At 32.5% G+C, this 12,556-nt stretch overlaps 1 protein-coding gene across 1 annotated transcript; it reads right to left on the minus strand.

The window, feature by feature from the left end:
- Positions 1–219: 219 nt before the first annotated feature.
- On the minus strand, positions 220–11,510 carry LOC127731207 (uncharacterized). The gene is made up of 4 exons (XM_052240165.1): positions 11,195–11,510; positions 6,688–6,929; positions 3,287–3,556; positions 220–1,233 (listed from the first exon to the last, which is right to left on the minus strand). Exons 1-4 carry the CDS (start codon positions 11,361–11,363, stop codon positions 571–573), a joined length of 1,344 nt encoding a protein of 447 aa, XP_052096125.1. The 5' UTR covers positions 11,364–11,510; the 3' UTR covers positions 220–570.
- Between the last annotated feature and the right edge of the window lie 1,046 nt (positions 11,511–12,556).

Genomic DNA, 12,556 nt, shown 5'->3' on the forward strand with positions numbered 1-12,556 from the left:
TAATGTTAATTTGTGCTAATCCAGAACCACCATGCAATATTTGCCACTGGACATAAAACACGCTTAAACTAGATACCCTAATATGATTGTGGCCAAGTTTGGTTAAATTTGGCCCAGTAGTTTCAGAGGAGAAGATTTTTGTAAAAGTTAACGGACGACGACGGACGCCAAGTGATGAGAAAAGCTCACTTGGCCCTTTGGGCCAGGTAAGCTAAAAAAGATATCACTTGTAAAAGTAATTCCTTGAACTTTATATCTGCTGTGTGTCCAAGTTACCCTAGACACTACCTATTACTGTAAAATAAGCATAAGTTATGCTACTAAATTGGAGGTAAGAAATTATGTATAGGTCCATTGACAATTGAAATTTAAGTGCAATTCAATTTTCTGCTTTTATCAGTTGTAAATAAATTTTGCCCATGTCAGATAATGAATTTCAAAAGATCATGAGCACATGAGGAGTTGTCTCTATTTGTTTTTCACAAAATGAATGATCAAAATATTCTTATTTTTTAATTTTAATACAAAACATTTATTACTAGTATGAATCAGAATAATATCTTATTCCGTTTATTTTGTTTCTTTTAGACTGTTTTCTAGATTTTTGGTGGTGTCATTTTCAACCAGTGGATAACAAAATGTCAGTTGTTTAACTTTCTTTGATTTCTGGAAAGCTTCTGGAATTTCCCTCCTAAATTCTTCTACACAATGTCTTGATAGCAAATCTGCTAGTTTATTGGATTCCCTTTGCTTGTGACAGGCTAAAAATTCTATGTTATATTTGTCCACTAATGATTGTAGAATTCTTGTTAACTTTGAATATTTAGAATATACTTTTCTGTTCACATATAATCCTCTGTTTACGATATCTACAGTTGACAGACAATCTGAATAACAGAGCACACGCTTATTGACAAATTTATGTTTCCATGTATAACAGGCTGTGACAAAGGCATACATTTCTGCAAACCTTGAACTGAAGGTTTTAACATGAAAAGACAAGTATTTAGACTGTACTTCCTGCGGCCAAAGTTCTGTAAACCATCGTACCTTATCTTCATGTCTTATCTTCAAGTATGCACCGAATCCATAAAATGAAGCATCTACATGAATTATACAATCTGCATCAAAATTCTCTAAACTCGGTACAAATTCATTAAACAAAACACTTTTCCTTAGACATCTCCTTTGTGGAAATTTTAAGTTATTTTTTCCATCAAGAAAGCAATAACACTGAAAAGAAAATTATCTCATATAACATGTATAAGAACTTCACCTTTTGAAATTAAAATTTTTATGTAATTGTTCCCATTCATTTATATTTCAAAGTTGACAAAGAGCAACCATGTTTAATCCTGCCACATTCTTGGTGTGCCTGTCCCAAGTCAGGAGCCTGTAGTTCAGTGGTTGTCATTGCTTCATGTCTGTCATATTTGTTATTGGTAAACTGTTTTGTTATAAATTAGGCTGTTAGTTTTCTTAATAGAATTGTTTCATATTTTCTAGTCTAGGCCTTTTATAGCTGACTATACGGTATGGGTTTTCTCATTGTTGAAGGCCGTACGGTTGCCTATAATTGCTTACATCCACTTCATTTGAACTTGGGTGGATAGTTGTCTCATTGGCAATCATACCGCATCTCCTTATTTTTATAAAGTAAAAGTAGCTATGACATCATTGAAAAGCCACTTCATAGCTTTTTAATGTTTAAATTTTGGTTGATTTTCACATGGTTTCAGACTTGTTTATAATTCTAAAATGAAACTCTTTTTTAACTTTGAAAACAAAAACATGTAATAATTTCAATATAACAATTGAAGTAGTGCAGGTGCTTGATGTAACAAATGCATTGCAACTTACTTCAATTGTATTTGAACAATACTGGAGATCAAAAAAAAAAAAATGTACATTTTTGTTGGAGTTCCTCATCATTAAATTAAATAAAATTCTAACAAGTAAGTCTCACTACGGCTCAGTATAAAGATATTGACAAATAGTATACCTTCCCCAACTTAAAATGTACATAGAGCATGACATGAAAAATGATTTCTTAATACTGATATTTTCCTCTTTTCAAAGTAAACATTTCTGCCATTTTTTATCCTTCAAGCCTCAGCAAATATTCATAATAAAACCAATATTACTAATGATACCAACATTGATTTTGTTTTTGAAAAATTAAAACATGATATTTTCTTGTTTGAATTGTTTCACATGTTTCATGTTTGGGTCTTTTATAGCTGACTGACTATACAGTATGGGTTTTACTCATTGTTGAAGGCCATACAGTTTCCTATAATTGCTTACATTCACTTTATTTGAACTCAGGCGGATAGTTGTTTCATTGGCAATCATACCACATCTCCTTATTTTCATATGGTTGAAATTTAATGTTTTATCTTTAAATCAACTATGTTACTGTTCAAACGAGCCTTCAAATAATTTGAAGTGATATCAACATACATACATTCACTAAACTAGATTGCACATGCTGAAATCCTTTGCAACTTGACTGATCATGATGAAATTCTATGTTTATATGTTTAAAGTCTTTAAGACTTTGGTCTTACTATAGCCATAGGTATCACATAAACTGAACATTTACCAGAATTGACCAATCATATTATAAAGATTCCTGTAATAGCCTTGTTTTTCATCTGATCAGAACAAAATGACACAATTATATAAAAGACCTTCAACATGCTTTTCCTGCCTGTTTGTTTCAAATTGGTTTTATTGTATTTTGAGGGGATTATGGACAGATGCAGAGTTAACACTATATGACAAATGGTTTCACATTTTTTCATGGCTTAGTATATGGTATGGGCTTTGCTGAAAGCTGTTGATCTCTTTGTATGATAATTTTCAATCTCAAGTGACTTGACGGAGTTTTTTCTCAGTCTAGAATAGTGAGAACATGATGACGTCACAAGTCAATGTCATTGATGTTGCCTAGGGAAATAGTGATAAACAAATTATCTATGGTGTCTCAGAAAAAGCTGTCGCCCTTTTAATGAGATTGTAGCTGAGAAAATCCCTCTCTTTTTCAAAACCACAAATAATCTATGTTGTTATAAATATGTTCACACTTTTATTGCTTGTTAAAATGTTGTACTAACATACCCAATGTGGGGCTTTAGTGAAAAAAAATGTCTTATGTTTTTATGTTTTTATAAGTTTTACCCATGCAACCTATTTTTTTTAGGTACCGGTAATTTAAAATTCCAAGTGGAATATTTTTTTTTCAACATGAACAATGCACATTTCTTTTAATGATGTAACCAACCTTTAGCTGCATGGCTGCTAATAATGCTGCTTCAAACTGACTGTTGTATGGAGAGGTTCCAGTGGCATTCACACATAATATCAGTGGCCATCGAATTTTTATTTCTGTCAACCAGCTGCTACTTCCATCCATTACAATTTGACTAGTACAATAATAAAAGTTTTTTTCTCGTCTGACCTGTGGTCCATCAATTTCTACATACATCTGTTCTATTAGCTCCCAGAGCCTCTCTGGAGTTACACACCCATTGTTATATATGAGACCTAAATACTGGAATACAGAACAGTACAAAAGTTATGAAGTTATATGGAAACACTGTTATGAAATAATATATTTAATTTAAAAAATGTCACTAGGAATTTTATCATAAAGTATTTTTGTTTTTTTGAAATTACAGCTACGTAAACTTAAAAGGGTACTTAAATTTCTTTCTACGTTAATTAGGTTTCTTTTTCAAATAAAATCATAAAACTTTTTTTATCTTTCATTCAAAATAATGCAAATTTCAACATTTAAAAAAATGTACCATTAACTCTGCATAGAAGCAGGATTTATAACAGGAGATCTATTTGTATGATAGTTGGATGATTGCAGGATAAAAAATGTGATAAATAATAAAATGCTCTGCTCGGCGCAGCTTGATACGACCGCAGAGGTCAAACCCTGAACAGTTGGGGCAAGTATGGACACAACATTCAAGCTTGATACAGCACTGAATTTGGATTGTGATTAAATATTTGACACAGCATAGGTTTCTGACACAGAATGAATGTGGTCTAAGAACTTAAAAATTTTTGATTTACCTATTCAAACCATATCATTATTATTTGCTTTTATATATAAATCAGAAATAACCAATTTAAAATGGAAAATTTTAAACAAAAAAAAGGGGGAAAAAAATCCCCCTCCCCAAATTTTTTAAACCCCCTTATGATTCATCACCCCCAAACTCAATCCCAGCCTTCCCTTTGTGATATGGAACCTTGTAGTACAATTTCATAAAGATCCATACACTTACACACAAGTTATTGTCTGGAAACTAGAAAAATGCTTGTTTTTTTACCCTTTTTGGCCCCTAATTCCTAAAATATTCAGGCAAATACCCCCAAAATCAATCCCAGCCTTCCATTTGTGGTATGGTACCTTGCAGTACAATTTCAGAGAGATCCATACACTTGAACACAAGTTATTCTCTGGAAACTAGAAAAATGCTTATTTTGGGCCCCTTATTCATAAACGTTTCGGCCAATTACACCCAAACTCAATTCCAGCTTTTCTTTGTGATATGGAACCTTGTAGTACAATTTCAGAAAGATCCATACACTCACACACAAGTTATTGTCATGAAACTAGAAATGCTTGTTTTTTGCCCCTTTTTTGGCCCCTAATTCCTAAAATTTTGAGGCAATTACCCCCAAAATCAATCCCAGCATTCCCTTTGTGATATGGAACCTTGTGCTACAATGCCAGAGAGATCCATACACTAACACATAAGTTATGTCTGGAAGTTACAAAAATGCTTATTTTTGGCCCCTAATTCCTTAACTGTTGCTACCATAACCCCCAAAAACAATCCCAACCTTCCTTTTGTGGTATTGAACCTTATGGTAAAATTTCATAGAGATCCATTAACTTTAACTAAAGTTAGAGTGCGAAAACCAATGTGTCTTCGGACGATGACAACGACGCCGGACGACGACGACGCCAATGTCATACCAATATACGCCAACATCATACCAATATACGACCACAAAATTTTTTTGCGGTCGTATAAAAATAATGACTGGATTAGTGAAATAAATCTACATGCACAAAGTAGGCACTGCAAGAATTTTTTCACTGTAGGTCGAGACATCCCAATAGACAAAATATTTTTGAAGCTAATGAATTATCAGTAAATATGCTAGTATATAAGCATAATAAGTAGACTTATCAATCAATCTGTCAATAAAATAAAATTTAAAATGATATGGATAAGTTTTTTTTTCAACTACAGCTTGTGGATGTAGTAGATGTTTCTTTATATATGACTACACTGTATACTAAAGTTTAGTCTTTGCAGAGTGGGTTACTGTGGTGGAATAAGTGGAAAGGACAAAATTCCACCTGATGTGCAGACTTATCATATGTAGCCTTTGTATGAGATCTATACCAGGATATATCAACCTCGTACAAAGGCGACAATTGTATTATTATTGTCAAGATGCCAAAAATGGAATTGAAAATATTTTATGTTATGAATCATTATGCATCACAAAGTATTGAGGTTTATAGATATTAATAAACTGCTTCACCGAGTGCAGCTGGATACGACCGCAGAGGTCCAACCCTGAACAGTTTGGGCAAAAATGGACACAATATTCAAGCTTGATACAGGTCTGAATTTGGATTGTAATTAAATATTTGACACATTATAGGTTTCTGACACAGAATAAATGTAGTAAAAAAACTAGAAATTGATTGTATGATTTGAATTTATATTCAATTGAAGATTTCTTGCTGTTGTGCAATACTATTGCACAACAGCAAGAAATCTTCAATTGAATATAAATTCAAATCATTGAATACAATGTGCTGTTGTGCAATACTTAGTAAATCTGTTTTCAGACTATATACAAAGAATTAGCAAAATAAATTGTGACCCCCAATTTTTATTTTGGAAAATTGACAATTTCTTAAATCTTGAGGGAACAAAAATTGACCCCCCCCCCCCTCCAAAAAAAATAATATTAGAAGAGAATTTTCTTTTGAGGAAAAAAAATGCACCCCCCACCCAAAAAAAAATTAATTTTGAAGAAATTTTCTTTTTGTAAAATGTGGTACAAATTAAGAGACATCCATACACTTAAACACAAGTTATTGTCTGAAAACTAGAAAAATGCTTGTTTTAGACCCTTTTTGGCCCCTAATTCCTGAACGGTTTGGGCAATTATTCCCAAAATGAATCCCAACCTTCTACTTGTGGTATTGAACCTTGTGGTACAATTTCAGAGCAATCAAATACTTATACACAAGTTATTGTCCTGAAACTAGAAAAATGCTTGTTTTGGCCCCTTTTTAGCCTCTTTTTGGTCCCTAATTCCTAAACGGCTGGGACCATCAACCCCAAAAACAATCCCAACCTTCCTTTTGTGGTATTGAACCTTTTGATTAAATTTCATAGAGATCCATACACTTAAACTAAAGAAATTGTCCAGAAACCAAATGTCTACGGACAGCGCTGATGACGATACCAATATACGACCGCATTTTGCAGTCATATAAAAATAATTGCAATATCACATTTCTATCTGCTGTTATCAGTTAATCTACCTTTGAAAATACAGATGAACATGTGACTCTTTCTGAACAAATCAAATTAGTTAGAATATACAAAACATATTCTAAACATGCTAACTCACCCAATACATTTCACAAGCTTCAAGGTATGCATTTTCCTTGGCTTTATCAAGGTCTGTGTGTACACCAACACAAGTAAATCTTAAAGGAAATGTTAATTGAAGACAAGCCTTCCACAATCTGCCATTGAACTTTGATGTACAGTGAAAAGATAGTGCTCCTACTCTACGTGATTCCTTCAATGGGTGATATAATCCCTCTATCAGTTTGACAGGCTCAGGAAATTTTATTTTGTAACTTTTCACTGAAATGAGAATTTTGTATGTTGATCATGTACATAATTTTCTTAAAAGTTTTTGTTAACACAATGATATATACAATGTATATGTTTTGTCCTTCAATTCATTGGCTCTTGTTCTCCAGTCTATACGCTCAACCACAGGCCAACCAGCCCAGGCTTGTAAAAATCCTGTTGGGCCGGTAAAAATCATCTCTTCAGGCCAATACAATCTAACCAAATTTTCAGCTTCAGGCCTGTTGATTCAAAAGTTTACCGTGAAGACTGGTTCTCTAGTTAGGGCTTGGGGCAAGGACCCCTTGTGGCTTATTTTATTTTCTGTATTCTAGATATTTTAAATGAACTTGATAAAAATATTTAGAATTATTTCAATTTATTTTCAGTTACTTAATGTGTTCTTGCTATTTTTAACACAATCTTCCTTTGTGGACAGTTAATGTATGCCACCTCTCTACTCTCAATATTACAGTCTTATTTTTAACATGGAAAGTAAGCTAAGAGTAGATGAACAACACATACAAACTACTCCCAATGTTAGATCGAGGTTATAAGCAGAAATAATTAAGACTTTTTTGTAATATAAGAACACAGATAAATGATTAACAACATACATGTATCTTCTTTAATTCATATCATTTTATAAATTTGCAAAACTTAATTCAAAATCAGAGAAAACCTCAAACAGTAAGTGTATAAAAAATGAGAGGCTAAAGATACCAAAGGGATATTCAAACTCATAAATCGAAAACAAACTGACAACGCCTTGGAAAAAAACACAAAAAAAAAACTAAAAGACAAACAACAGTACACAAAACACAACATAGAAAACTAAACAGTCAGAGATTTAACTCTATAGGGTTATCACAGAAAATAACTGGTGTGTGTTATTGCAGATACTTTCATGAGTTATCTACTCTTTATTCCTTAAATTTTCTATATCTGTAATAACATATGTTTGTTATTTGTAAAATAAATCAAAAATATTTTAATTTATAGTGAGCTCTAGGGAATCTTTAGAGACTTTGCAATTTTTAAATTAAATTAATACATTTTTGATTAATCATGGTAAATCAATGAGACAAGGCTTTTAAGGGATAAACTTAGCTGTAATAACAAGGCTTAGTTATTAAAGGAATGTAACTTATTATATGAAACACTTGGGAATTACTTGGAAGCTTGCGCAGAACCTCATTACATGCTCTGGTCATTATTTCTTACAATGAATTAAAATACATTGTAATTAAGCATGATGTATGTCTCAGCAAATGCTTTGGAGTGATATAGAGAAGCTGTGATAACACCCTTTAGTTATTACAGGCATATTTTTTCTGTAATAACATAGGTATACTATGTAAAATTGTCAAACTATGAACTGTTATATCTTTCTATAGTTAACTTCTTAAGTATACATAAAGACAATAGTAATATCAATAGAACTTGCATACATTTTAACTAAACTAATGATGTATATATATATTGTCCCTTTGAAACATGTAACATACATATGTTATCACAGTTCTTTGATTTTTCAGCCCACAATAACAAATGTATGTTATTTTTCTGTAATAACCCTATAGAGTTATATCCCTGACTGCTAAAGAATGAGCTACAAGAACCCCACCAAAAACTGGCGGTGATTTCAGGTGCTCTGGAAGGGTAAGCAGATCCTGCTCCACATGTGTATTACTTTCATGACTTTCCTTGACATCTTATTTGTAATATGCTTTTTAATAACAATTGCATGATACAACAAAACTTCCAAGTTCCAAAATAAAAAGACAATGCCAAAAGCTTTTTGTTTGTTTTGTGCCATGCATAGTCATGATAGTTGCCAACTTTTATCAATGAGAAATCGTGTAATGACTCATAAATCACGTCATTGGTTTTCTTCTTTAAATTGATTCACACCTTGTCATGCCAGGGCCTAATCAGTGCTCTAGGATATTTCACTTATTCAAACTTTCAAAGGAAAGAGAAAAAATTCACTTTCCCAGATTTTATTGAAAATACTTGGAAGGCAAAATCTTTATTGTAGCTGTCCAATATGGGGTGCAAAATAACTATCTTAAAATGCACTAATAATAATTCTCTTATAGTTGCGGGCTGTTTTCTTTTTATTGCATGAAGAGATATCTCTTGTATCACACTGCACGGAGTGTGATACGAAAAAGTGATATGAAAGTCAGCGTTAATTTGATTGGCCTATCCAGCATCATGAGACGATATTACAACAATTCCATTGGCTATTCGTTAGCTCATTGATGACTTTCAAAGGTTAAGACAATGTATATTTCATCCATGGCAATGGACATATTTGATTTCTTCAACATGTTCAATAATATACAAAACACTCACACTTTTCACCTGAAAATCTTCTTTTTGCCAAATTTTATTACACATGTTACATTCTGAAGTGTAAGAAAAGTTTTAAAATGTCCGATTTTAAAGTTTGAAACCAGAACAGGACATATGACGTCATACTTGTATGTGCAAAAGACTAGATCAACTATTCATGGAATTTTAAATTTAACACAACGAGAGTGTTGACCATAAGAGAAATAGGTTTAACAACTTGTGAGAATTGGATATCGCTTGCCGAAGGCTCGTTCATTATTATATTGAAATTAAATTACTCAAGTTGATATCACGCGATATCCAATTCTCGCTAAGTTTACTTCATTCCCGCCAAAATTATCTTCTTAGACATCTTCAGAGACTGTCAATATTAAGACTTTGACAATAAACCATTGACATTCTACACAAGATTTGCCTGTAGAAGACAGAAATGTCTCTTTTGCAGCATGAGGGATAACGCATGTGTGTACAATGTAAACCATAGACAGGTTTTGGATGAGTGGTCAGAATTAATTGATAATGGTTTTCCACTGGACTCAATTTACCTTGATTTTTCCAAGGCATTTGATACCGTGCCTCATCAGCGCTTATTTTTGAAACTTGAAAAACTTGGAATAAAGGGATGCATTTTGGATTGGATAAAAAGTTTTCTATCCAGGCGTAAGCAATGTGTTCGTATAAATAATACAACTTCAGCATGGTCAGATGTTGTGAGTGGTGTACCTCAGGGGAGTATTCTAGGACCAGTTCTTTTTTTAACATTTATAAATGACCTTCCTGATGTAGTAGAGGGCATAGTGAAAATTTTTGCCGATGATTGTAAAGTATATTCTAAAGTCTCGTCAGATAATGAGCGCTGTAAGTTACAGGAAAATTTGGACAGTTTATGTGAATGGTCAAATACGTGGAAATTGAAATTTAATGCTGCTAAATGAAAAGTATTACATATTAATCCTGACAATGATCAACAATATCGTTATACCATGTTGGATGATACAGAAAATTTTATTGTGTTATCTAAGGTGAATGAAGAAAAGGATCTTGGAGTAACTTCCGAGTCAAATTTAAAGTTTGAAAAACATATTAGTACTATTGTTAATAAAGCACAGAGAGTTACATCTCTTATTCATCATTCCTTTGACTACATGAATCAGGGTATGTTTCTTCCTCTTTATAAGTCAATTGTTCGTCCACTGTTGGAATATGCTACATGTGTTTGATCTCCGCACCTTAAAAAAGATATTCGTAAATAGGAATCTGTCCAAAGAAGGGCCACTAAACTCGTAAAGAATATAAATCATTTAAGTTATGAAGATAGATTACGCTCATTGAGATTGCCAACCTTGGAATATCGTAGGGATAGAAATGATATGATACAAGTATATAAAGCGTTGCATGGTATAGATGATATAAACTGGATGAGCTTATTTACTTTAGCACCATCTAATAATACTACATGTAGAGGTCACTCATTAAAACTCTTTAAGAAACAGTGTAAGACGACACATAGACTAAATACTTTTTCAATTAGAGTAGTGGATCAGTGGAATAACCTGTCAGATTAAACAGTGACGGCAAAGACTTTGAATAATTTTAAGTCAGTGTTAAATGGCGAAAATTGGAACCCGTATAAATTTATATGTTCATGTTAATTGTTAAGCTGCACACACCTAAATAAGTTCTATTTTTATTTATAAGTATAATATATATAAATATATTATTATGCGATTATTATGAGAGGAGAAATTGCATTACGACAATCCAAGATGAGGGGTCAGTAGAAGCCTTTGGCTTATTTTAAGGACCCGAAGATAAAGGTATAAAGGTATAAAGGTATGAAGATGTGCAGAACTAGAGGTAGACACTAAGACAGAGAACAATACATATATATATCACCAATATTCCTATTTTCTTACCAGTCTCGGCATCTGGTACACAATGTTTTGTAAGCAGTTTTGCTAAAAGTCTTTCTCGCTCTATCTTGTTGTTCTGTGAATGAATGTGGCATTGCCAAATTCGGTAGGTTTCAATTTTAGAAATCAACGAACGTAAATTTATAGTGCGAAATGCATCTATTTTAAACATATTGATCTAAACTATTTTTGCCACAGTCTATTATGACTTAATTCATGCATTATTTTATCCTTTTATCCGTTGTTATTCGTGGTTTGTTGGTTTGTGTAGAATATCATGTGCAGATGTTTTGAGGGGAATTAAAGTACGGGGAAAGACACGTTCAATAATGTGGCTATTATGTTAAAATGTGAACAACTCCGTAATGTAAGGAATAAGATACTTCTAGAAACAGTTGTTGTACTAGACAGTCTTGGAATCAAATTTAATGAACTTTTGGACAATGAAAAGTTGCAAATAATTCTGGACATCACACCGGTTGCAACATCAAGAAAACTCTCTCCAGCCAGTGTAGCAAAAGTAGAACGCCTAACTAGACCGCGGCTTGATATACCAGCTACATATAGCCCGTTATAAGATAGTATGCGGTTGATAATAATAAGGATAATGACTTTAAAAGGAAAAGCTAACCACTACCATAACAGAAGAAACAATATATTTGCCACAAAACTCATATATACTAGCAGAAGTCCATTACTAGTCGTCTGGTAGTGGACTTCTGATCATGTGACTAGTCAATTTACAGAGTGAAAAATAATGAACCTATTTTACCATATATACGTACTAGTGGTGACATTTTATTAAAGTGTGCGATCTTATATCGAAATTATCTTAAATTATATATAGCCAACAGAATTTTAAGCAATATATGGATTATATAAAGGACTTTTTAGAAGAACCGAATATAACTTTTAGACAATACTTTACTATATATCTTTTAAATCATGAGGAAGAGGCACTCATTCTTCTATCATCTTACCGTGGTACGAAACCAAATGATTTTATGGGATAATGTTATTGATATCTTACAAAAATGAGTTATACTTTTAAAGCATATCTAGCTACGTATACAAAACGGTTAGGGGAACCGAAACCAAATGTGTAACATGTGTATATATGACGTTACGCACGTTATTGCGTCAATACCGTGTAATCAACCAGTCCACACTAATAAACAGCTTTTCTATAAAATCATAACAGTGAAGTTATATAAATTTTTTATCCATAGACTAGACTAGTAAAAACTATTCCGAAAAAAACTACAAACTGTTTTATCATATTTTACAATAGTCTAAAATAAGGACAACATATTGACAAAACGTCCAAAATATGCGTGTCAGACGTAACAGACTATACGCATAATA

The sequence above is a fragment of the Mytilus californianus genome, unplaced genomic scaffold (genome assembly GCF_021869535.1).
Source record: "Mytilus californianus isolate M0D057914Y unplaced genomic scaffold, xbMytCali1.0.p SCAF_1, whole genome shotgun sequence".
In the NCBI taxonomy this organism is placed as follows: Eukaryota; Metazoa; Mollusca; class Bivalvia; order Mytilida; family Mytilidae; genus Mytilus; species Mytilus californianus.

Excerpts from the sequence above, each read along its gene's own strand:
- LOC127731207 (XM_052240165.1), bottom strand. The coding sequence starts at position 11,363 with ATGTTTAAAATAGATGCATTTCGCACTATAAATTTACGTTCGTTGATT. Across the intron at positions 6,930-11,194 it reads TGTACCAGATGCCGAGACTG|TGAAAAGTTACAAAATAAAA; the intron begins GTAAGAAAATAG and ends TTCTCATTTCAG. Across the intron at positions 1,234-3,286 it reads TAGCAGCCATGCAGCTAAAG|TGTTATTGCTTTCTTGATGG; the intron begins GTTGGTTACATC and ends TTTTCTTTTCAG.